This window comes from Dasypus novemcinctus, chromosome 17 (assembly GCF_030445035.2).
Source record: "Dasypus novemcinctus isolate mDasNov1 chromosome 17, mDasNov1.1.hap2, whole genome shotgun sequence".
Taxonomy (NCBI): Eukaryota; Metazoa; Chordata; class Mammalia; order Cingulata; family Dasypodidae; genus Dasypus; species Dasypus novemcinctus.
In genome coordinates, this window is record NC_080689.1 from 70927321 (window position 1) to 70954330 (window position 27010).

General features: G+C 37.3%; 1 protein-coding gene across 2 annotated transcripts in view; it reads right to left on the minus strand.

The window, feature by feature from the left end:
• Positions 1-27010, minus strand: part of LRRTM4 (leucine rich repeat transmembrane neuronal 4) — a 769566-nt gene that overhangs the window by 685896 nt on the left and 56660 nt on the right. Inside the window, exon 3 of one of the 2 annotated variants that reach the window (XM_058278985.2) lies at positions 9031-12434. The exons of the other annotated variant lie outside the window; for it this stretch is intronic. Within the exon in view, the coding sequence (XP_058134968.1) occupies positions 12405-12434 (30 nt within the window). The 3' untranslated portion in view covers positions 9031-12404. Of the gene's footprint in view, positions 1-9030; positions 12435-27010 lie in introns of those variants that run through there. 2 annotated transcript variants of the gene reach the window in all.

Below are 27010 nucleotides of genomic sequence, written 5' to 3' on the forward strand. Positions count from 1 at the left end.
CCCCACGCGCAAGGAGTGCACTCCATAAGGAGAGTGCCCAGGAATGGCACCACACACACGGAGAGCTGACACAACAAGATGACGCAACAAAAAGAAACACAGATTCCCGTGCCGCTGACAACAACAGAAGCGGACAAAGAAGAAGATGCAGCAAATAGACACAGAGAACAGACAACCTGGGTGAGGGGGAGGGGAGAGAAATAAATAAATAAATAAATAAATACATCTTTTTAAAAAGAAAAAAGAAATACAATTATCCAGGAAGGATCTGTGGAAAATCCTTGTCTGATGTTTTGGACCCTGTTGAATGGCACACAAAGCTGACAAGGTTTTCACAATATTTATATGAGCAGAGCCACCTGCCAGCCTGGACTGAATAGGACAGAGAAGGAACAATGACTTCAAGGACAGAGTCATGGAAGCAGAGGTCTGAACCAAAAAGATCTTCGCTGACCCAGAGAGGTGGCCCACCCACATGTGTGAAAAGGGTGGGGCTAGTGTTGGAGGGTGTGAGGCTTCCACCCCAATGTTCAGGGAGAGACTGGCCACCAACCCAATACTCAAAACGGGTGTCCTACATGACCTCACATTGGTGGAGAGCATGGCCAATGCAGATGTGCTTGTAAAGTCTGGGCCTACCACTCTACCAGGCCTGGAGGACAAAGCATCCATACACAAATGATTCTGAGAATTTGAGGTCTAATGGAATTTTCCCTACTGGATTTCAAACTTGCTTGGGTGCTATGACCCTGTTTACCAATTTCTCCCTTCTGGAATGGGAATGTTTCCTTATGCCTTTCCTACTAATGTATTTTATAAGGAAATAACTTGTTTTCTAAGTTTCGCTGGTCCATCAGACTGAAGGGAACTGTGGACTGGGTGGACCAGACCCATAACTGACTTTGATAAGACTTTAAGACTTTGTACTTAGCTCTATTACAGAAATGACTTAAGGCTTTTGGGATGTTATGATGGCATGAATGTATTTTGCATAAAGGAAAAACATGTCTCTTTGGAGTACAGAGGGTGGACTATAAGAGGTTGAATTATGTACCCCAGGGGGAGAGGGGAACGTGTCACTAATCTTAATCCTATTACTGGAGGTATTGTGAAGAAAAAGCCACATAAAGGAGCAGAGGCTAAAATCTGTTGAACACAGGAGAGAAAGAAGAGGATAATGCTTTATGATGGAAAAGACAAGGAAACCCAAGGAATGCTGGCCAGCTAGAATGAAACCAAACCCAGAAGGAAACAGCCTTCTAGTCTCTGAAATCATGAGCCAATAAATTCTTGTTGTCAGTCCAATGCATCATATGATATTTGTCTTGGCAGCTAGGAAACTAAGATAGAGGTTGAAGAAGATATTCCTTGAGAAGTGATATCTGGGTGGAGAAGGAGGGTATGTGGAATCAGTCCATGTATTCATATTAATAGGATCTACTCTTTGGCCATTGTGGGAATTAAATTATATAATTCATGTTTAGTGCTTAGCTAGGCACTTGAAATATAGTAAGGGCTAGTCCAGTCAAGGTTGGCTACTTGTGCTAACAATAATATTAGTAGTAGTAAAAATAATGACATGTTCAAAAGCCCTGTGTCATGAGAGGTTGTAGTTTCTAAAAGGTCTTAAAGACAGGCAGTGTGGCTCAAGTGAAAAGGAGAGAATGCAAAACTGGGTAAAATGGCTAAGAGAGGTGGGTAAGAGCCAAACCAGCCAGGGCTTGGAAAGCAGTGATGTGTTTTCTTTGTATTCTAGAAAGGCTTTAAAGGGGGAGTGGAAATTAATTGATCCTTTTTGTGCTTGTAAAAGACCACTCTAGCCATAATGAGTCTCATGGATTGGAAGGGTATCCACAGATGCAGATCCATCAATTAGATGTTGTGGTAGTTGTCCAGAAAAAAGACAATTGTGCCACAGAGGACATAACACCTACATGGTGCTCAATGAACATTTTCGTATTTTAGTATAATTTGAAAATCTAGATATGTAGGCAAAAAGTACACGTACCTTCCCTTATTAAAATGGGTGATAAAAATGAAGGTCTTCTGATCCCTGAAGCAACATCTACTTGAGATAAATCTTTACAACATTTTACCATCTTTACCAGTGTATCAACACCTAATAAATGCTAGCTATTTATTATTATTATAATTACTACTATCATTAGCTAAATGAGATACTGGAATGATAAAACTTATAACATGTGAAGCATTCTCAGTTTCATGAAAGAAAACCCATAAAATAACTTAAGCATTTTCAGAGTCACAGCAGTGTCCTGTAATGCTTTATAGAAAGTATAATAGTGTACCTAATAGAGACATTCAATATGAAATAGCTGATTTATTCTTATTAATTATATATTTTACCACCTTGTTTAATAGTAATAGAAGTAACAGGGAACCACATAGCAGTAACAGTAAAACTGAGCTATATTAACTACTAAGAAAAAATGAGGAACAATAATTGTGTGGAAAAAGGGAAACTTTAAGGGAAACACATAGACAAGTGTGTGCTAATCCCATCTTAGTCACACCATAAAAGCTTTATTTAAAGAAATTAAATTTTTAAGGAAAACCTGTGAATGCCATTTAGGCAGGTAAATAAAAGCTCATAGGAAACCTCTAAAAGAGGGTTAGCATAACAAAATTCAAGGACCCCTAATAAGATGATAATTAAGGGTGAAAATTAATTTCTAATGAAATATAATACCCAATCACTCAAACAACATTTATGTCACAGTTAGGTGCTCCTGCAGAGATAGTTAACATATGGTTTACCTGCAAGACATAGGGATCATGTGGGTACAAATATCAAATTCAGAAAGTCAGAGTTTCTAGGAGCTCATTTAAGGAATGCAAGTAACGTTTATATCTCCAGTAAGAAATCATAATTTCTAAAGTTAAAGCTCTCATTGTAACAACATAATGGCTTCCTCTTAAGCCTATAAAATTTTCCCTTTATTGTATATTTTAGCTTTCCAGGGCTGCTATGACGCAGACTGATTTGCTTAAAGAATAGGAATTCATTGTTTAAATGGTTTTGGAGGGTAAAGTCAGATATCAGGGTCTCAACAGGCCATGCTTTCTTCAAGAGTCTGGAGCCTTCTGGTGCTGGCTCGTCGCAGTCCTTGGGGTGCCTTGGCTTGCATCTCTGCCTCTGACACATCGGCATTGCCTCATTATCTGCCTTGCTGACTTCTAGTTCTGACCGACAGCATCTAAATTTCTTCTGCTTAAAAGGATCCTCTCATATGGATTAAGATACCCCCGATGCAGTTTGGCCTCGTCTAACTAGGATATTCGAAGATCCTATTCACAAATGAATCCAATCTTAACTGACAATAACATCTTCAAGGTTCTATTTACAATTGGGTTCATAGCCCAGAGCTGGGGGATAGGACTTGAGCATGTCTTTCCATGCCTTGGAAGACATATCTTTCCATGTTTTATACATCTTTCCTGAAAAGGTTAACAGTTTACAACTCGTACAATTCCAAGACCTTAGGGCAGATGCTTTGACTCTGAGGATTTGGGAACATCCCAGCATTTTCAATGAGCAGTCTGTGCCTGTGGCTAATTTTGTTCCCTCACTTTGAAGAACTAAATTATATTGACCAATAAACAGGAGACATTTTCAATCATTGGCTTTAAATGTCTGAATTCCTTTCTCTGGTTGTTTCTTTTACTTTATTTGTCTATTTACTTTCAGGATTAAAAAAACACAAAACAACTTACTGGTTGTCTTTGTCTTCCTGTATGTATTAATTAACTTAGTCAAGACAGAACCTTTGAGAAGTTAAGTCTAATGATTTCTTGAATAATTTATTCCTGTCAGAGAGAAATATGCCTTTTCTCTTTTGCCTCTGGTTATCCAGTCACTTAACCTACAGCCCAATTGACACTTTCTTTGGAAAGTCTAATTTAAATGCCCTATTTACTCTGTTCCCATAATATTCCTTGAACTTATTATTATTCATATCATAATTATGATAATTAATTATCGTAATTAATCATAATTAGATTAATATCAAAGCACTTATTATGCCGGATCGTAATGGTCACTTTGCTTGCTGTCTTCCCTATATTATGGTGAAAGTCGTGATGTGAGCTCTGGAATGCTCATCCTTGCATCCCCAGTATATAGCAAACTATCTCAGAGAGAAGACATTATCAAAATAAAACCAAACCTCCCAAAGGATTTATTATTGTTGCACGTGGAAGGCAATCAAGTCCAGATGTTTGGAAAGTACTCCCTTCACGTGGGAATTACTGTAGCTTAGCATCCTCCCTGGTAGAGAAATGAACACACTCAGTGGAAAATAGTAGCAAGGATTATTTAAAGTCCAACCTTCTCCACTTCCTGACCAAGCCTTGCATTCACTACTGACCACCACCAATCAGTTAGCAATTGGCTAGTCTTGAAATGGTTTTCATGGTGGATATGACATTCCATGTTTTTAAAATGTCTTTTCTGAAAGGCATTAACATGTTTTTCCATGTCTTTCATGGAAGACATGATTCAGTCATCAACATTATGTTATTTTTATTAGAGAACCATGTGGTAGGACACACTTTAGACTGATGAATTGATTTCCTCTGGGATGAGAGCAGATATTGAGAGATATTTTGGAGGTATGTAATTCTCTATGTATCACTTTATATATGTATATTTTTAAAGATTTATTTATTTATTCATTTCTCTCCCCTCCCTTCCCCCACCACAGTTGTCTGTTCTCTGTGTCTATTTGCTGCGTCTTCTTTGTCTACTTCTGTTGTTAGCGGCACGGGAATCTGTGTTTCTTTCTGTTGCGTCATTTTGTTGTGTCAACTCTTGGGGTGTGCGGTACCACTCCTGGGAAGGCTGCACTTTCTTTCATGCTGGGCGGTTCTCCTTACAGGGCGCACTCCTTGTGCGTGGGGCTCCCCTACGTGGGGTCACCCCTGCGTGGCAGGGCACTCCTTGTGTGCATCAGCACTGCGCATGGGCCAGCTCCACACGGGTCAAGGAGGCCCGGGGTTTGAACCAAAGACATCCCATGTGGTAGACTGATGCCCTAACCACTGGGCCAAGTCTGCCGCCACTTTATATTTTTTTACTCTTCTTCATGTAGTAATCATAATTGCTGTTCTAAGTTGGAAAACATCAAGTTAAAAAAAGTTAGACTTGGCGGCGGCCTTGGCCCAGTGGTTAGGGCATCAGTCTACCACATGGGAAGTCCACGGTTCAAACCTCGGGCGTCCTTGACCCAAGTGGAGTTGGCCCATGTGCAGCGCTGATGCATGCAAGGAGTGCCCTGCCACGCAGGGGTGTCCCCCACGTAGGGGAGCCCCACGCACAAGGAGTGCGCCCTGTAAGGAGAGCCACCCAGCGCAAAAGAAAGTTCAGCCTGCCCAGGAATGGCTCTGCACACACGGAGAGCTGACACAGCAAGATGACACAGCAAAAAGAGACACAGATTCCTGTGCCACTGACAACAACAGAAGCAGACAAAGAAGATGCAGCAAATAGATACAGAGAACATACAACTCGGTTGGGGGGTGGGGGAAGGGGAGAGAAATTTTTAAAAAATGTAAAACAACTTTTGTCATTGATATCAGTCATTTGATAATTACTAAGTTCAAAACAGGAGGGTCTATTAAATTGACAACTTTTTTAACAATTTTTTTTCAGTAAGTAAGTTATTTCAACCTCCAGCTTTCTGTCTGCTGAAGAGTAGCAAAAAACTTACCAGGCTCACAGTCTCTCATGTAGTTTCCCCCAATTTCCTATTATACAGGAGCTTAAATGAATTAAAGTACTATGGGTATGTGCCTAAATGCTCTTTTTCTTCTCTCCTCTCTCTTTACACACACACATACACACCATGATTAGCTAAATAAGATCAATTCTTATCTATTTATGCTTATAAAAACATTGTCCAGACATGCTTTGTTTTCAGGCATTGATTTTCCTTGCTTTGGGTCTCAACCATCTTCTAAATAACAATACTGACTATGGGCTAGAGTCTTTGTTCATTATCTGTATAACCTGGGAAAACTCTTAAATTTCTATGCCAGTTCCTTACTGTAAAATGTGAGGAATAGGTATTCTTACTTCATTGGATTATTGTGAGGATTATGCAAATCAGTCCATGGGATACACTAAGAAGAGTGCTTGATTATCTAGTGGGTATCCGTTGCCAAGATTTTCTCTGCCTCTGGGAAATTGTTTTCTTCTCATGTCCTTGACTCTGGATAAGTCTCTCCATGTCCACGACCCTCTTCTACCACTCATAGGGCAAATCTCCAGCAAATTTTGCCTTTATGTCTTTTTTCCCCTTTCCTATCTTTTTCTTTCCTCATTCTTTTCATCAGGTTTTATTTACTCTTCAAACTATTCTTATATCTCTATGTAACATGATGATGGAAGGGTGGTAGAGCAGAACTTACTGTTTTCCTAAGCATCATTGAAATACATTTGGAAATAAACTTCACATACTCAGGATATTGATGTATAATTTCATACCCCCCAAACAAAATATTATTTGGCACAGTTATCATACACTTTGGGTCCCTTAATTTTAAAGTCTAAATCATCTAACAATGATTTCATAAGTAAATCATAAAAGAATACTCTAGCAATCTCTGTGTGGTAGGTTGAATTATGCACTCCAGGGGGAAAAAATGTTCTTAATCCCATTCCTGAAGGTATAAATTGTAAATAGGAATTTTGATGGGGTTACTTCAGTTAAGGTGTGGTCAACTGAATCACAATAGGTCTCAAACCTATTCCTGAGGCCTTGTAAGAGAGAAAACCACAGGGCAGAGCTGGAAGCAGGAAATCAGTGGAATGAACGGAAGAGAAAGGAGAGGACACTGCCATGTGATGGGAAGGCCATACAACCCAGGGATTGCCAGCCAGCCAGATTGCTACTGACCTCAGGAGGATGCAAGCCTTCTAGTCTCAGAAGCCATGAGACAATAAATTCCTGTTGTTTAGGTCAACCCATTGTGTGGTATTTGTCCTAGCAGCCTGGATACAAAGACACTCTGTAGTCCAGATTTGCTGAAAGGTGCCACTGCCAGTTTAGAAAAACACTAGAAATAATGCCTAAGGCTTTGGGGAGTCTCAAAGACTTATGAAATTATGGTAACATGTTTAGGAATGAATCCAAAATTTCCTTGACTGATCAAATAACTGTTTGTCATTTGAGAGCTTACAGTTTCCAAGATAAGAATCAAAGTAAGGAAAAAATAAAAGTAGAGTGTACATAATCTTGTGGTGCAAAATAACTTTTTAAACATGGCAACAGAGACAGAAATCATAATGAAAGGGGCTCTGATTGTATACACGATGTGTACAAATGTATGCACATGACCTGAATATTTATAGGAGATTCACACCTTTCATCAGATTCCCCAACAGTTCACTAACTCCAAATCTGCTATAACACTTGTTTTGAAGATGCAAATATGTTCCAAGGCAATTGACATATGTGTGATGCAAGGAAATACATGAAGACGTAAGCATATTTCAGTATATGCATTTGTGTCTGCAAGAAACAGTAGGTGAATTTAGGAAACTGCAGTTGACCTGAGCCAGGTCGGAATAGACAAAATACACAGATTTCAAACACCCCCAATTACCTGAGTTCACTGTGACATAAGGTGTCAGATTTCAAAAACCCTCCTACCACTTTATAATAACTCACAAGCTTCAACCATTTTAATATCTATTTACACAAGCAACTTCAGGTATTTCTCAAGGTAATATGCCATATTTTTTGTAGCATTTCTACATTCTAAATCATACAACATAGTAAAACTATGCTATACTTTTTATTAGGCTCCTACCTTTTCCTATTTCTTTTTTTTAATGTGACACTGACAAAGTTTTTGAATGTTGTGTACCTAACTCCATTTTCCCACGAGCCCTATAGATTTTACTGCACCATTTCACACAGCACAGTGATTTTTAGGAATGCATATGTTGTGGTATAGCAGACCTGACTGTAATTTAATGTTATTACCAAGTATGACCTGTCATGTTAGATCTAAGCCGCTGTTTCTACAGAAAGGTTTTGGTAACTAATGTTGAATGTATTTTAGCATTGTGTTAGTATAATTTATTTCTTAAACATTTTCCTTTTACATAAGAAGCAAGAAGGGCACTGGTTATTTAAAGAGCAGATTACTGAGCCACTCATAAAGGAAAAAAAGGAGAAAGGTGGAAAAGAGAGAAAACAAATTGTGAAAACGTCCCTTTGTCTTAACTATTCTATACTTAATTTCTTATCCATGCTCAAGGGGTTAGAATATAGGACATGTGCCATATTATACAGAAGGTGGCATTAGCTTCTTTGTCATTGTTAGTAAGATTTTGCATACGAATCAGCTGTTGTGATATCCATAGCTCAGCATGTTTTAGCAGGGCTGTGGGTCAATGTCAGATGCCAGGAGATCACTGGCAACCCTTGAATATACCTGGCTTCTGGTGAGGTCAACCCTTTACTTAAATGATGAAATTGTTACTCATAATATATATCCCACTTTCCTGAGCCTCATCTTTTACTATTATTTTGCCTACAAAAATAACCAAATCTCTCAAGTGAAATAGTTACAGATTTGCATCTCTATCATTCTCATTATATTATCAAAAATATATATATTTTCAGCTATCTTTACTTATCTCTGCAGGCTGAATTTTAAAATTGCCTTTTTTTTTTTTTTTCCAATGGAAAGAAAATTCAAGAGGGCATCCAGATACATGGATTTTTAGCCTTACTCACCTAGGTCTTTTTTTTCCCCCATCAAAGAAATGGCAATAAAAATATTTTCTTCCATTTATTACAAAATGAATGTGACCCACATGTGCTATTCCAAATTTCATTGCCTTTGTATTTGCAATGGAAAATCATGGGGCTAGGAATCAAATATATCTCAACTGTAGAGTGAATACAGCTTCCATTCTCTTTCAATGCTGGTCCCATCTCCCTCTTCTTTTTTTGTCTCACATAGCGAGAACAGATTTCAGTACTTGATGATCTGATTGTTCAAAGCTGTTATGCTAGTAAGCACTTAGTATATGCTAGGCACTGCTCTAAACACTTCATAGGTATTAAGTCATTACCCCTGTTTTACAGATGGGAGAGCAGAAACGCAGAATGGTGAAGTGACTCACAAAGGCACCAGACTCCTTACCATTTGCTAAGCTGCCTGTCAACTCTCATGAATGCTGGGTTTCTTATTATTGCCATTGGGGACATTGATTTGGGGGGAGTCCGTCTAAGAGAAAAGGGGAGTTCCTTTCTGGATTTTCATTTCTCTTGTGTGACTGAATTTTGAAAGATTCTGTGTTACTCAAATTCAACACATGCTTCACTGTTACTTGAATCACATTCTCACGCGGCACTCATCATATAATCTTTGGAAAGTCAGACTGGACTCTTGTGATTGGGCATGATTTGAAATGGCAAAAGCAATCAGAGTGCATTTTTCACCTGGAGGGTTTGGTGGCACAGGTCTGGTTTTCTCAGAGGATTTAGCAGACCAGAAAAGCCTGTGTTAAGTAATTGAGTAATAGCCTCACCTGGAAGAACGTCAGACTCCTCTATAGCTGCTATTCCCCTTCTTAGGGGCAAGACCCTCCTCTCTCCTTGGGTAAAGAGAAGAATATGAACTGGAGGAGGAAGATGAGGAGGAAGGAGGGGGCATAGGGTTAGGGGAGGCTGTGTGGGCCTTTTCCTATTGTGCAGACACTTGAGTCTCCCTTCTCTCTGTAATCTTCCCCAAGGGAGGAGAAAATGCTAATCTGATTGCTCTAAATAGGACAAAGTGATTGGATGCTGATTGCTACCAGGTACCTTTAAAGACAAGAAAGCATGCCTGTACTGTTTCCACTCAGCCAGCCACCTCCCAGGCCCCTCTTCCGCCTTGGGACTCGTTAATCTTTCTTCTGTTTAGCGCCCTAATTCAACACAGCTGCGAAGGCATAGACGCTGATCAAATCAGCCCATGCCCTTGAGAAACAGTCACATCCTGCTCCTCCCAGCTCCAGGTCGTTGAAAAGGATGATGGGGTGTAGTCAACTCTGTATCTCCACAGGTACAGGGAACTACAGCTATCCTAAAAGCAACAAACAGGACTGAGAGAACTTATGCCCTGTTCCATCTCAGTCTTTTCCAGAATTCTGCATCTTGGCAGTGGTTGATTATGTCAGACTTTCTATTTTTCACCCTTATGAACTCTGTTGGTTTTCCATCATAAATTTACTCTATGCATTATAAAAATTATTTAACATACTTTGGGGGGTGGGGGTTGGAGTAGAGAGAAGAAGGAGAACAAAGCTGAAGAGTAAAATTCATTTCGCATCTGTGTGTGCCAAATGTACACTACGGACATGGCAACAATCAAATGATATTATCTGTTACAAATGTTCCACCAGTATGGTGCATTGACAGAGAGGTGTTGTCTGGGAATTCTGCACATGTGCATGATTGTTTTATTAGTTTACAACTTTTGTCATAAAAATATAGTTAAAAAATAATAATAGGGTGAATTGGGGGAGAAATACATCAAATGTAAGATAAGGACTATAATTAGTGGTAAGATTTTGACAATATTTTTTCATAATTTGTAACGACAATGCAAGGTGTTGATGGATGGTTGATGTATGGGACCCCTGTATGATGTTATGCATGTTTGCTTTGTAAGTTCACAACTTTCACTAACACTTATTGTTTATGTATGTTCATATAAAAATGATATAAAGACAATGATAATAATAGGATGGGTTGGGGGGAAAATACTTTGGTTACTAGTAATATTTTGACAATACTCTTTTATCATTAGTTAAAAATGTTTAACAACAATGTAAGGTGTTGGGGGTAGGGTGAGGTACAAGAGTCCTGTAGTTATATACGTTTGTTTTGTAAGATCACAGCTATTACTATACACTTATAGTTTATGTATGTTTATGTATGAGTGATAGACTTCAATAAAGTTTTAAAACTTCAAAAAAAATTCATTTTGCATTTGACCCTCACAACCAAGTTGCATTTCACATCCTAATTTTCTTATAATTTCAACGAAATAAATTTTACATGGTGGCACTAAGAAGGACCGACATAGTTCCTTGCCTAACTACAGTGCAAGTAGTAAAAGCTGTTTAAGTGAGGTCCTGCACAAAACTAATCACATTTGTGATACTTCCATAACATTTAATAACTTAAAATAAAGCCAAGCAACCTTATTCAAGGAAGCCCTCTAACTGGTCAGATGTTTTTTTAGTGCTTGCCTTGAAATCTGCTCTTTAAGAAGCTGCCAATATTAGCTTTGCCCTTACATTACAGTCTTCCTCCCCAGAAGGAGAACCTCCCCTCCCCTCAATTTTACTGAATTCTGAAGCTTCTGGTTTCTAAGTCTACTATTTAGATTGATGGAAATGTTGTTTGTTTGTTTTTTTTAAATGGATATGGGGTCAAATAGATGGAAAAGCTACGATCTATGTAGACTAAATCAAGCACAAAATCAAGTTTAAATTCTTATCTATGTAGACTGGAGTTGAAACATTCATTCAATGAATATTCATTGAGGGCAACAGTTCTTCAATTTCAATGGGGAAGAAAATTAGCTGAAATATTTATTTAATATATGCAGAATTCAGAGCCCCACCTCTAAATATTCTTGTTAAGCAGCATTGGCTCTGGTACCAAATGCCCAATTGTTCTAATGTAGTTCAGGCTTGGGGAGGACTACATACATGAGGTTGAAAGGATCCAGAGACACTGGATATCCTGCTCTTGGAGTGAAGCCTTCCCGATGTTAAATGTTGGTATGCAATTCAAAGCATGTTAAAACACTTAACTCCAAAACATTCCCGTCATTCTGAGCAGGAACCCTGTATATTGTAAGCCTTAACTTCCCATTCCCTATCCCATCCTTTCATAACTTTTATTCTAGATTCTGACTATGAGTTTGCTTATTCTAATTATTTCAAATCAGTAAGATCATACAATTTGGTAATGGATGGTGGTGATGGTAGCAAAATATTGTCAAAGTAATGAACAACACTGAAATGTATGAGTATGATTAAAAGGAGGAAATGCTAGAGTGTATATATGGTAACAATAAAAATTTTAAAAATCCATGGACATACACGATATAAACCGTGAACCCTAAGCTAAACCATGAACTATCATTAACAGTCCAATGATTAAAAAAATGTGCTGTCATCAACTGTAGCAAATGTTCCTTGCTAATGCAAGGTGTTAATAATAAGGTGGTTTATGGGACTCCTCTATTTATGCACGATTGTTCTAGTAAACCCACAACTTCTCTAATAAAGGAAAACACTATAACAACAACAAAACACTGTAACTCACCAAATAAAACATGTCTGGTGAGCATTGATGGCCCGTACTCTGTCAGTAAGCACTCTCAGATTCAGTCCTGTTCTGCTGGAAGAAAAACAGGTTCTGATTGGTGAAACTCCCTGTTCAAATTTAAACAGCTAATTCCTGGCAAGGACAGGAAAAGGAGACCAATTGCTTTTCCTGTCTACTACTGATAGTAATGCTTTGAAAAAGGTGAATATGAATATATTTGTACCTAATGAAATCTCATGCTGCTATCTGTTCACTCTTAGGTTATTGATTTAGAATGAACAATGTAAGTAGTTGTGATGAAGGGAGAGAAACAGCACTATGTCTCTAGATATGACCAACCCTGATTAAATGAAGGTGGGGAATTTTGCAAAGGAAGGAGTTTAATAGTGCGAGCAGGTCAAAATCAATCAGTTTATAGTGTTGTTAGAGAATTATTTTTTGTTTTTTGTTATTGTTAGTCACTATTGTGCTTTTGAAATTGTGATTAATAGAAAAATGCCACAGCACAGCTAATTTCCCTTTGTCCAAATTATTTTGGTTAGTTCTGTGGTATGCATTATTAATTTTATTTTTAATCTAATGATCTGCGTGGTGGGCTGTTTCCTGAATCAATATTAAATCATTTTTATCTATCACTGTAAGTCTGTTCTGCATCTAATAGTCAGGTGAATCATGCCTAATCTGAACCATAATGACAAATATGAAGAGGAGTACCAAGGCTAGTAGGTGTGGGCATTTTAATGAAAGCCTCTTGGGGCTGCATTAAAATTGCTTTATTTTGATTTGCCAAAAAATTTTTAAAGTGCTTTATTCCCTGGAAGAATTGTCTCATTTTTTTTCAAATAGCAATTTTTTTCCTTTTAAAAACTATGTGGCCTATTAATAACTATCCAATTATTAATGTAATGCTTATGATTTTTATTAATAAGAATATATAATAAATATGCAAATGTTCAGTCTACTTGAATTAACCCACTCATGTTCATAACCAAGAAGAGAGGAAGACATACTAAAAGGTCTTAGGGCAGATGGGGTAAGAAAGAAAGGTCAGAAATGAACAATGTTGCTGTTGGCTGATCTGTACCTATAAAGCACACAGAGAACAAATGTAATACATTGATAGAGGGGATGTGGAAGCAAAATCCTTTGATTACATTACTGCATTCCCTTTAGGGACAGAAAAAGAGGGTAGAAAGGATGAATGTGTAAAAGGCGTTAGGCAAAGTTCAAATTCCTTTGGAACTATAGAGCACAGAATTTGTTCTCTTTGATTCATATTCTTGGGAAGGCCTCCAAACAAAGCAGACACATAGAAACATGGGTTGGTATGATTGTAGATTTGGGCACAATATAAAGAGTTATGTGTATTACCTTTCTCTGTTTTATTTTCCTTAAGTGTGATTATGTCATATAATTAATAGTTTATAGAGTAAAGCAGATGTGGCTCAAGTGATAAGGCCTCTGCCTACCATATGAGAGGACCCAGGTTCTATCCCTGGGACCTCCTGGTGAAAAAGAAGAGAAAGCGTGCCTATGTAGTAAGCCAGTGCCCACGTGGCGAGCTGAGTGCACATGTGAGTGCCCTTATGGTGAGCCGGTGCCCGCACAACTGAGTCATGCAGCAAGATGATGACACAACAAAAGAGAGACAAAGGGGAGAGACAAGGTGAAGTGCAGCAGAGACAGGAACCGAGGTGGCACAATTGACAGGGAACCTCTCTCCACATTGGAGGTCCCCAGGATCAAATCCCGGTGAATCCTAGAAGAGAAAGATGAGAAGACAAAAAGAGAAATAGACACAGAAGGTCACACAGCGAATGGACACAGACAGCAAAAACAGCAGGGGGGGAGGGGGAGGAAGAGGGGAGGGGGAGGGGGGAGGGAAAAAATGGTGTATAGAATCTATGTGTAGAATATAAAAGTAATAAAAAACAAACACTGCCCAGATTAAAAATGAGAATATTGCCTGTACTTTAGTACCCCATCACTTTATGATCCTGACATCTCTTCATTTCTCAAGACAACACTACACTAAATTTTGTGTAAATCTTATTTTACTATATAATTCCACCATTTGTATGTATCACAAAATAAGCATATTATTAGATTTTGCCTGGTTTCAACTTTATACAATTGAAATATATGAAATTGAATATTCAAATTGAATCATACTGTATATATATATATATACTTTCTAAGGGAATGTCCTTTTACCAAGAATTAAAATAATTTATTATTTCTGCATGTATCTCATGAAATTAATAATGATTGTTTTAGTATATTTTTTTCAAGTTTGACCATATCAATAAGCAATGATCTTCACAGTATATTCATGGAAAGTGGCAGTTTCAAGACATTTTAATGTATTTGCAGCTGGTAATGGAGCATTTGAAATTAGATGATATTAAACAATGGTATATTAGAAGATTTTACAATTCCTTCTACGGCTATGTGGCATGTGTAGTCAGCCCCAGTACCAGGAATACAGCGACTTGATTCTTGAAAACCAAAGCTCTTCTTTACATATTTCTTTTCTGTCGGAGGCCATAAATTTTAGGTTAACTAAAGGTCAAAATCTTATAGAAACTGACGATTTTAATCAACATGAATATATATATAAGACAATTTAAAATATTTTATGGTACTTTAAGAAATCCAAAAAATCATCCAAACCCAGAAAAGTGGTGAAGCCCAAAGGTTGATGGCATGGACTTTAGAAACTGACCAGACTTAGTTCAAAGGTGAGCTCTTCCACTTATTAATTAGATTATCTTCATGTCCTTTCTTTCATGTTTTAAACAGTTAAGTAACGCTAGAGTAGCGGAAAGTCTTAAATTACATAATGAATAGGAAGTGAATATTCATTTGTAAATATTGTTTGTATGCCTTTTCAGAATGCTTTCTCTGAAAGGCATTGCCCTCCTGTATCTTTAAAAACTAAAAATGCTAGAGCCTTTCCCAATGCCCCTTACTACTGGATACTGTATGTGGCCTAAGCTCTGTCAATTAGATGCAGTGTCCACAGACCTTGAATTAGTGGGGAGTGTTATAAAGCAGCAGGGGCTCCCCAGAACCACTTAGGAAAGGTTTATCCACAGGCAGCAGCTGCATCTAGTTCCCAGAAACGGCACTTCCCAGGTCTAGTGTCCTGTTTTTGTAGAATCAGTTTTCCCAGCTGCAGCTTCTGGTACCCTGTGCTGAAGACAATTACCTTCACTGGATGGTTTCTTCTGGCATAAATTTGGGAATGCCCTCTGGCTATCTCACCTCAAATGCTGGCTCTCCAGCTGCACTTAAAATGAACTTCTTTCCACTTAAATCAGCCAGAGTCGGTTTTGTTTGCTTACGGTAATCAGCCTTGACTGCTACAGTATGTCAGTGACTTAAGCAGTCCACCTCTAGAGAAATAATTACTCTTGGTCTCCAAATTGCACAAGTTGAAATAATACCTAAGATTTTGTTTCTTTTTCTTCCAAAAGTAACTATATTCTGATCACATATGCCAGGCCCACTATTTTTCTCCCTCCAGTTCAATTTTCACAGTAAACATTCAATCTGAAGTACTTACTACCCTAAATGTAGAAAATTATAAAATATCCCAAATTCTCTTCTCAGGTCCTCATTCCTGACACTACACTTTATTCTATGACTCTGTGAATCAAATCCTAAAATAACCACTTTCCCCAATCTTATTCTCCTGTTCTAAAGATTTTATGAATCTCTATTGCCTACATTTTAATGTTTAAATACATTTAGCCTTCAAGGACTTATACAGCCTTACTAAACATAACTCTCCAATTTATTTTCCTTGGAAATGATAAGTAAACTTTTGCAATAACTGTGCAATAATCAGAACAGTTTACACACTGTCTGCTTGGAAAAGTTCCTGTTCACCTTGGAAAATCTTATTCTTCAATCCCAGTGCAACCCACGGTATCTTTTTTTTTTTTTTAAGTTTTATTTGAAGACTTTCTTTTCCTGAAATAACCCCTGATTCCCCCAATCTCAGTGATCTCTTATGAACATCTCTAATGTTTTGGATGTATCCCATGCATTGCATTATTAGACAGCATCTAGTTCCCTTTAACAGATGGGATGAATGAAAATTGCTTGCTATGTATTTTAATTTCCTACATCACCTAATCCTGCTCAATGCCTATGAGAGGCAATCAATAAGCATCTGTTGATTGATTTTTTAGATGCATCAATGCTGTTCTTTCTGATGAGCTGAAAAATGAAACATGGAGGTTGAGTGGACTTGATTAGAGATGAGACTTGGAATACTAAAGCAGATGTGGTATGCATTTTATTTTGGATGCAGGGTAAATCTTCTGAGTGCTTGCTCATTCTTTTATTGTTAATTCTTCATATTATTACAATAGTTAGAGAATGAGGTCTGTGCTATTGTACTTGTAATTCAATCGTTCTGAAAACTTTTGATTTTCTCCTAAATTTTAGGCACATTTCCAAGCACTGATGATCCAGCAGCGAATAAGGCCACCCATGTCATGGAGTTTGTTTGCAGTGGGTGGAAGTAGAATAATTAACTAACTAAATGAGTTGATTTCAGATGGCGATCATTACGTTGCAGGCCATCACCCAGGGTAGAGGGACTGAAGGTAAGAGGCGAGGCACCATTGCAGACAGAAGGAATATAGATGTGACAGTTGAGTTGAGATAGCATTATGAAAAGGAGCTGGCGATAGGAAGCAAAGAGTCCTCCAGACAAAGGGATTTTTATTTAAAGGCTTTGAGTCAACACTAAGATCAGGGTGTTTAAAGGAAAAAATCCTGATGTTTCTGGTAAACTCAATTTGCAGGATACAGCGATATTAGAAAATGAGGAGGGTAGATTAGTGAGGGCTGGGAGTAGACAGGAAACAGATATATGGGTTCTCATAGGTATGGGGCGGAGTTCAGATTTCCCTTTACTGGCAATGGAAAGCCACCAAGAGGGGTTAATCAGAATTAAATTAAATCACCTCAGGCAAATCTGTTGTTAATTTCCATGTGGCCTTGTAGATGAACTTTCATTCAAATAGTCTATGAATATTAGGTAATATTTCTCTGATGATGGGATAGAAAGTTTGATATAGATCTACTGACTCAAATTTAATGCTTCTATTAGGTAAATCTTACGTTTATGTATTTTGTATCTATTTTAAATATTCCAGAGATAGATAACATATTAATATATTCCATTATACTTTTTATTTCATCAGTATCATCTTGAATTTTAATTTCCTTTGCAAGTATTGATTCTAAGTCATTTATGGCCTGTCAACTGTAGATTACATATTTGATCCTTGTCAAATACTTGCCTGTACTAGTTGATAACTGCTCTTAGCTTGAATTCTGTTCTTTTAGTATTCCTATCTGTATAGTCTTTTGCATTTCTTTGGCTTGTCAATCTTACTCTATCCTTGTGTTTTTTATGTTTCTTTGGTTTTGGCACATCATTCACAAAAGTTGTATTGCTGATTTTCTTTCCTATGTACTGTTTAATCCATTTTGCAATTTTTTGTTTATACTTTCATAGGATTGCTTACACTTTGTTGCTGTTGTTTTCCTCTTTGTGTTTTCCTTTTATTTCCCTCCCTCCATCTTCTGTGGTTTGACCAAACTTTCTCAATATTTCTATTCTCCAGAACCATTTTCTAGTTCACTTGGTTAACATCTGCCTGTCTCTCAGATCTCTAGTCAAACCCTCCTTTAGTATCCCACACAGCAGATCCTGCTGTCTTACTCTCTTACAGAATCTCATTCTTTTTTAGTGCCTCTATTATAATTTAAATTACATATTTGGGTGATCATATAAACAGAATATTATTATGTATAATATTATAACATAAGGCCTGTGATTGGTCAATTCCAACAAGTCTCTTAAAGCAAGGATTCATAAAATGATCCAAGCAAGCCTTAAATTTTAAGAAAATTTACCCTAACACCTGTAAATATAGTTTCATTTAGTTCTTGGTGAAGACTAAAATTTCATTTCTTAACTGTGGATTAAGACTTCGTACAGACCTGTGAACATAATTAACAGTATAAATTTATATTTGTCTGGAGTTAAAAGGGGAAATTTTGGACTATATGTATGTTACTAGAATAAACGTTAGAAAAACAAATCCATGGAACTGCACAACAAAAACAGTGAATCCTAAGTTAAACCATGGACTAACAGTAAATAGTGTATTTACAAAAATGTGCTTTCATCAAATGGAACAAATGTACACAACAATGCAAGTTGTTATTAGGGTGGTATATGAGAATTTTATATTTTATGCATGATTGTTCTGTAAACCTACAATTTCTCTAATGAAAAAAAAAACATATATATAAAGAACTTATGCAGATCTGCTAGAGATACTGAGAGCAGAAACTGCTTTTTTTCTTTTAATATTACTTTTCCCAAAACATTTAGAGTTGTCTTGCACATACCTAATTCTGTAACTATGGCTTTCAGCAATTTTCATTTTTCACATTTTCTGAAAGCATTCAAGTCATTTTTCATAGACCAAACAGCTCTCAAAATTTATCTAATATTTAATTAAATTGCACCATTACAATACAAGCAAAATGCAGCAACGGGCTTGGGAATAAACTCAATACACTCTGGTTAAATGTAAAATCAAAATAGTTGAGGAAAAAAACTATTGGTTCATGCTAGAAAGCAGCTAACTAACAGCTTCTATTCAGAGTGCTATGGATATCAACCCTATGAAGAAGAAAGAGTTTTATTTTTAGTTTTAATCTTTCTAGTCAGTTGAGAATGATTAGGAGAGAGAGACTATTAATTGAATACCCAGGAAGCATATTTGCTTTGTTCAATATTGCATCATCAGCATCTAGGTCAGTATATGGCACATAGTTGGTGCTCCTTAAATATTTATGGAAACGATGACAAGTTTCTTTCTTTTTTAATCTAAAAGTTCTGTGCATATTTTCCCTAAGGGACCTGACTTTTTATGCAGTCCTGGACATCGAGATGATAGAGACCATCACTTTTTAATGTTTTCAAAGGGATAGATGTTACATACTATTTAGATTTCATATATACATGTTTCTTCTTTCTTTTATGAATGCATTTTATAATATTTTTAAAGTCTCTCTATGTTCATTTCATTATTCTTTTCAAGATCAACATTGAAATATGAAGAAGAAAACTCAAGGTCAGACATCAGCAAAGTTTCTTATTTAGAATGCCCCTGTCCTCTGTTTTAACCTGCTTGTACCTTCTGAAATTTGAACAGCTCTGAATGGCACTGATTTCACTGTTGCCTTCTCAAAGAGGCTTGCCTCCCACATACCATGCACCTCAGTCTGGAAGGTGGGACAGGTATATTTCTAACTCACCATTTCATTTCCATACTCTTTTTGACATTCCTCTTCCAAAACCTCCAATTTCTTTCCCTCTTCTCTCCCCGTCCCCATTATCTCAGAGCTTCTTCTAGGCACTCCTTTATTTATTTACTACCTTGCTCATCTTCTCATTCTTGATCAGCCCAACACCCTGCTTCTCAGTTCCTCAGCTCCAGAATTTGTTACATACCAACACCAATACTCTTTTTTTTAACCATCTCCCATTAGCCAGCCACACACGTGACTATATCCCACCCCTCTTTTTATCAACTTGAAATTGAACTTCCAATATATTTCCTATTCTCCAATGGCACTCACCATCACTTATTCCAGTGGCCCCATTCCAATATTCCTTTGTCTGTCATCCACTGATTTTACTACTTTTTCCGTATCCATCATCTCCTTCATGACCTAACATACCCACATATGCTACTTAGAGCACATTCCACATAACTCCTTAGGTTACACACCAAGACAACAATCTTAAATCTCTTCACTTCACCACCTTGAGTTCTGTCAAAATTACAAGACTGGCAAACCTGATCACCTAAATGTTGCTACAGAAAGCCACGTATCTCCATAGATTGAATTCATTTTCAAATTGTGATTATAAATTCCAAATGGGTACTCAGTTAACACAAAAATCCTACTGTACTTTATGATTTATTATGCCACCTTAAATCTCTCTGAAATCTGTAATACTTTTTCCCAATCATATTCTCAAATAATGATGTTCCTTAATACTTCATGGGGAAAATGGTTAAAATAAGAACCTATTTTATTTTCCTGTTACCAAATGTGCCTACCTACTTCTTTAACACAAATACTCTTCAACCTCCTACAAAAATAGATTGTTTATGCTCAAAATTAAAGTCAATCTGCCCCTTTGTGATCTAGTTTCTATCCCTTCTTACTCACCCTCTAGCCTTACTTCTAAAATTACCCCTTAATCTTCAACATCTTCTATTTCTCCCTTTCAACTGGATTGTTCCCATCTACCCTTAAGCAAGTTTTAATGTAGCTTATCTCAAATAAAAATTCCCCTTGACCTTAAGTCCTACATCTTCTACAGCCTCATTTTCAGGTGTTTCATAGCAAAACTTTTGCCCCCATCATTCATGAAAGGCTTCTTATCAAGGTTGCCAGTGACCTCTATATGCCAAACCCAAGGTGTATTTCTTAACCTTATCTTATTCTACCTTTCTTAGCCTTCATCGTTGTTACACACACCCTCCCACTGAAATACTGACTTCTCATCACCCCACCCACTCATCTTTGCTGCATCTACATTTTCTGCAAACCTCTAAATGTTTTTCCCTAAGGTTTTTTGATAAACCTTATTTACTTCTCTTCCCTTTGTGATTTTAAGTACTCTCAATATATTAAATAATTTTAAAACTAGACCCTCAACCATGATCACTCCAGCTGAGTAGAATATTTGAATATCCAATTCTCTAATAGCATCTTAAACTTAACTTATCAGCACACTCTAAACCCTCACCCCACCACAAAGACTGTTTCTGTTTTCTGTAGCTCAGTAGATGGTAGCTTGTTCGTCAAAAAATAATTAATGATTTCTTTCTTTCCCTCACCCCCATCCCTCAATACAAATATATACACAATTTTCAAGTTCTGGTATATTGTGGTACATAATCCATCTCTCTAGCTACAATCTGAATTCAAAACACCTCTATTTCACTGTTGAAGTACTGCAACAGCTTCCTCATGAATCTTGCAACCATTGTCCATTTGCCAATCAGAAGCTGGAAAGATATTTTAAAGTACAAATCACCTCTTTTTTTAAAAAAACATTTTGCTCAGAATTCTAATCTTTTTTATTTATTTAATTTTATTATTTATTTATTTTATTTATCTCTCTCCCCTTCCCACCCACCCCCAGTTGTCCGCTCTCTGTGTCCACTAGCTGCACATTCTTCTTTGTCCGCTTCTGTTGTTGTCAGTGGCACGGGAATCCGTGTTTCTTTTTTGTTGCGTCATCTTGCTGCGTCAGCTCTCCGTGTGTGCAGTGCCATTCCTGGGCAGGCTGCACTTTCTTTCGCACTGGGCGGCTCTCCTTATGGGGTACACTCCTTGCACGTGGGGCTCCCCTACGCAGGGACACCCCTGCATGGCAGGGCACTCCTTGCATACATCAGCACTGCACATGGGCCAGCTCCACACGGGTCGAGGAGGCCCGGGGTTTGAACCACTGACCTCCCATATGGTAGATGGACGCCCTAACCACTGGGTCAAGTCTGCTTCCCCAAATCACCTATTAATAACCCTCGTACTTAAAGTGCTCAAATGGCTTTCCTTTACCTTAAAAAAAGAAAAAAGAAAAGTCCTAACACTCTTTCATGTACTCTAAGACCTAATGTGATCTTTTTCCACCTACTTTTTAATTCTCTGATCTCTGCTTAGGCTAGCAAACTCTTCATTCAGTATACTGCAGTCACCTTGGCTTCTTTTTGTCCTTTCAACATGCCCATTTCATTTGTGAATCAATGCCTTGAACATTTTGGTCCCTCTGTTAGAATGGTCTTCCCAAATATTATTACCTGGCACCTTCTTCCCATCAGTCATACTTTAGCTCAAAGGTCACTTTCTAAGAGATGCCTTCCCAGATCACCTGTCCCACTCCCTTCACAAATTTGTTTTAGAGAATTCATTGTTTGCAGTGCAGATAATCAATTTAGAGAAATGAGGTAAGGTTAGAAGCAGGGAACCCAAAGAGATGACCATTAAAATTACCGAGGTGAGAGAAAGATCAAATCAGTCTTATATGTGTCATATGGCATTGTGTTGAATCTTTAGATTAACTGTCTTTTTAAAACCTAGTCCATATCTATGTCCCTTTTTCCCCATTCTTACTGAGTGAGTCTAATCAAAAATTCATTCCAGATTTAGAATTTGAAATGGGATCTATCGGAGCTAAGGTTGATCTCTGTTCAAATACATCAGGACCAGACAAACGAATAAAGGAGAAGTTTCCAGAGTTGCTCTATTTTCACTTGCCAGAGTGGAATAGCAAGAGAGCTATGGCCAGAAAGAACAGAGGCAGAGTGCTTCACCTTTCTGCCAAATCGCTTCTTTTTGTATTTCTCAGAACAGCAGACATTAGCTAGGTCAGTGGCACTCTTTAGAGCTGGCACCACTCCCTCCGTTTGCAGCCAGCTGTAGTACTGTGCTGCTTTACTTAAAATGCTTTCCATGCCAGTGGAACGTGGGAGACAACACCGTGGCATTGTCCTCTCATGGAATTGACTCTAGTGTTTGGTATAAATCCGGGATAATAATGAGATCAATTTGTGCTTCCCATCATCTTCCCAAAGACTGCCTTTGGCTTCAGCTTCTGCTGGTGCCATCCAAAGAATGTGAAGGCCTTGCTGCTGTGTGCTGCACTCCCTAATCCTATACACAGGCCTTCTTTTCCATCCTGGCTTGACTCACTGGATGGCTGAATGTTCTTTCTAAGAGGTTCAGTACTACACTTTACTTTCTAGAATGTCTTCAGTGTTTTCCACATTTGAGTGATATCTTCGATCCTAGCGTTGATAAGGATTTTCAGTTTTACCGTATTATTTTTTGTCACTTCAGTGGAAATTCAACACTGAGGAAGAGAGCTTAAATGTGTGACCTCTGAATGTCACTTCAATACACAGTGAATTGACCAGTCAAAATACCACTACTCCCTCCTGGACTCATTGACACTATGCCCTTGTTTTTGCAGCGTCAGATAGTCTTATACGTGGCTTTTTAGAAGGTTTATCATGCTACTTGAAAGTTCTGATTAAAAAAAAATTCTAGAATGTATCAAAACCTATTATTTATGTTTGTTCAAAAAGTACAGATGAGATTTCACTTCTTGATTAAAACAACAATAAATAAAAAAAGGTATTATAGACTATTCCATAAAATGCCTGAAGGGACTGCTATACATCTCCTCCAAAAATCAAATTCTTCTTTACCTTATTCCTGGGAAAGGGAGGGCTGGGTTTTTACTTCACATTTGCTACACTGCTATTAAACTGTGGATCATTTTGGGACAGTAAAAGGGAAGCATGCTTTCAGTCCTATTGGATGGCAAAAATAAGGTAATTATTTCATGTGTACCTGAAACAAAACATATTGAAGTTAAAACTTTTCCGATGTTTAAACAATCAATAGATTGACCTTTACAGAGTTTAAGGGTAGGAGTTCTCCCATGAATCTTATTTTAAAAGCCTTTGTCAATAAAATACAAATTCAGGTTTATGCTTTACTTTTTAATTATGGTTCATCCCCTGAATATCTCCCCTGAACAGTTTCCGCCAAAGGGTAACATTAAACTATTGATCCCTTGCAAAACGTCATGAAATGACATCCGTGGGACCAATATAAACAGTTGACAGTAACCACATTTAATGTCAGGCCCAGCTGAGGCTCCATCAAAATACATTTCAGTGAAATGCATTTTGGAAAAACTAGGAATGGAGATGAATTCTTTTTCTGTGACTCATTTAAAAAGCTTTATTTTTTGTGTATAAATTGATTGTTGCTCAAAAAAAAAAACTCACCACCAATCTTCATGGTTCTCAAGTAATCTTTTATGCTGATATAATCAAGGTGCTCATGAGCCAGTCCTGTTTTTTTAAGCAATGGGCTTCTGCCTTGTATTATGCTTAGACACATAACCCTTGTTATTTTAATGACAATCTCATCAAGCCACAGTCTATCCAATGATCATGATGAAAAATGATAATCTTCAAATTATTACATTTTTCTTTCCACTTGAGTGAACTAATTGAAAGGATTCCACTCTGTGTTCTCCATAGATACACAAAGGAATACAAGAAAACACATGGGAAACTGGCTGAATATCTAGCTATCCGGTAGTTGCTGACTAATACACATTTTGCATACACTTAATAAAATGATTCTCACATATTCCAGGCTAAACAGCTGCTGCCAATAAAAAGACAAGTTTTTCTTGCTTATTTCCTTTATAATAAATATTATTAAGCAAGGTTAATTGTTTATTGCAAAAGGAACACTACTGTTAGAGTAAAACAAACCTGAATTTAAAAATGTATTAGCCATATATTCTTAAGTCACTTGACTACTTTTTGAGTTTCTGATTCATCAGTAAGTAATAAGCCATTATAGCTACTAGTCTGAAGATGATGGTAAATTTCTTTTTCTTGTCCATTTGTCCATAGCAAGAAAAAAATGTCTTTTCCCTAAGTGGCTTGTTTTTTGGGGTCATTTTAGTAAGTTTTGACAACCATAAAAATGAGCTTAAAATGATGATTTATATGATGGCTTGACCAAAAATAATTATACAACTGTAATAAGTTAATTGACCGTGAAAGAACTTTCTGTTTGAGATTCCACAGTCACTGTTTTGCATGCATGCTGGTTGGAAAATTAAAATGTTTTAAGTATTTGATTTGGTGGTTAGGGAATGCATTTTGCATTTCTTAGAGTGATTGATTCTTTCTTACTAAGTTCTAAAACACTGGGTAAGGACCACTATAAAATCCCCAGGAACTAAGATGCTTTCAGCTCACTCCAGTTGGTAGCTGGGGCAGTAACTTCCAATAGGGCATTTCCATTCTACCCATCTTCTGTGACACTGGAAATCCCAACCCATGATTTGTGCCCTCTTGTAAGCCTGACATATTTTAAAGTCATGTTCACCCCCACCACTGGAAATATAATATGAACTTAATTATAAAAGATTTGAAACTTAGAAATGAATAATGGGAAAAATATTCTTCAACCAAGGGGCAAACTATCTCAGAGAGAAAACATTATCAAAATAATTTAATTTTAAATTTTTTTCTTTTTCAACACACATGCACACACAGACACACACACATTTATAGGTGTGTATGCATATGCAATAGAATTGTCTACACTGATTTTGAAGTCTTAATATTCCTGACTGAAAATATATTTTTAATTTTTAAAACACTGGAATATGTGAAGAACAAATTATACATCACCAAGAGATATCCACTGTTACCATGGATTTTATTTTCTAGTTATTTACTTATCCTCAAGTGCAAATTAATTTATTCAGGTTCAAGACTTGCCAGGATTTCTGGCATTTACTCCCGGTAAATGGCTCTGCTCATTTGAATGCTGGTGAAATTTCTTCTTGGATTTGTAATGGGAGGATCATAGGCTCTGCAGTGGCAGGGTTTAAGAACTTCAGAGGCCATTTGGACTGAAAATGTTCAAATCCCCTTGCCCTATCTCTAATGACCTCTATGCAATTAGAAATAAATATATCCCAGAACTTTAAAATAACCATAAGAAATGCTGTTTTTCCAATGAGGATGATTCCTATGATGTTTTTGAAATCACAAATACCAATTTTTCCCCCCAAAAAACTGTTTACATGCATACTACTCCTTTGCCGGGGGACCTAAGCTTTCACCCAATCAGCTCTGCTCACTGTGTTCTGTCACATACGTGTAACCCACAAACATCTACTAGTCATCATGAATTGCTACTAAGAGTCTTCTTGTCACAAGCCTGGACTTGAGAAATTTCCACGTGCGAAATATACCTCTGTAACACAAAATATTATTTTCTCTTCCTGTTTTGTTTACTTTTCGTTTCTTTATTTTCTTGAATTCTCTGTGTATAAATGGATGCAGCGTTGGTAATGGGGCGGTGGGTTGAGTGAGGGTGAGTAGAAGCATGGTTCTCGCCGTTTTAAAATCAGTGGAGTAGAATGAATGCTGCCCATTGCTGACCGGCATAAAATGTAACAATCCCAGGCAGAGGGCAGATAGTGGAGGGTGAACCTGTGCCGATCCACACTTTGTTGCCTTGTAAAGGAGAAAAAAGGATAGGCTGATCCCTGGTTGTCTTTCTCAATCTCGTTCCATTAATCTTACGTCCAGAGACTTCTCCCTTCTTTCGTCTTACAAACTGACAGATACTAATTTATTTAAGTTTTTTTTCCAGTGTAAGAATTTTTTTTCTTTCTCATTTAGTGAAAAGCTTTACAACTTTTACAATTCCAAGATCATAAAGCAGGCGCTTTGATTCAGAGGATTTGGGAACTTCCCGACATTTTCACTGAGCAGTCCATGACCTGTGGCTAATTTTGTTCCCTCACCTTGGAGAACTGAATTATATTGACCAATAAACAGGAGAAGTTTTCAATCACTGGCTTTAAATGGCTGCCTGAACTCCTTTCTCTGGTTGTTTCTTTTATTTATTTATGTTTGCCTTTAGAAGAAAAAACAAAAACAAAAAACTTACTGGTTGACTTTGTCTTCCTGTAC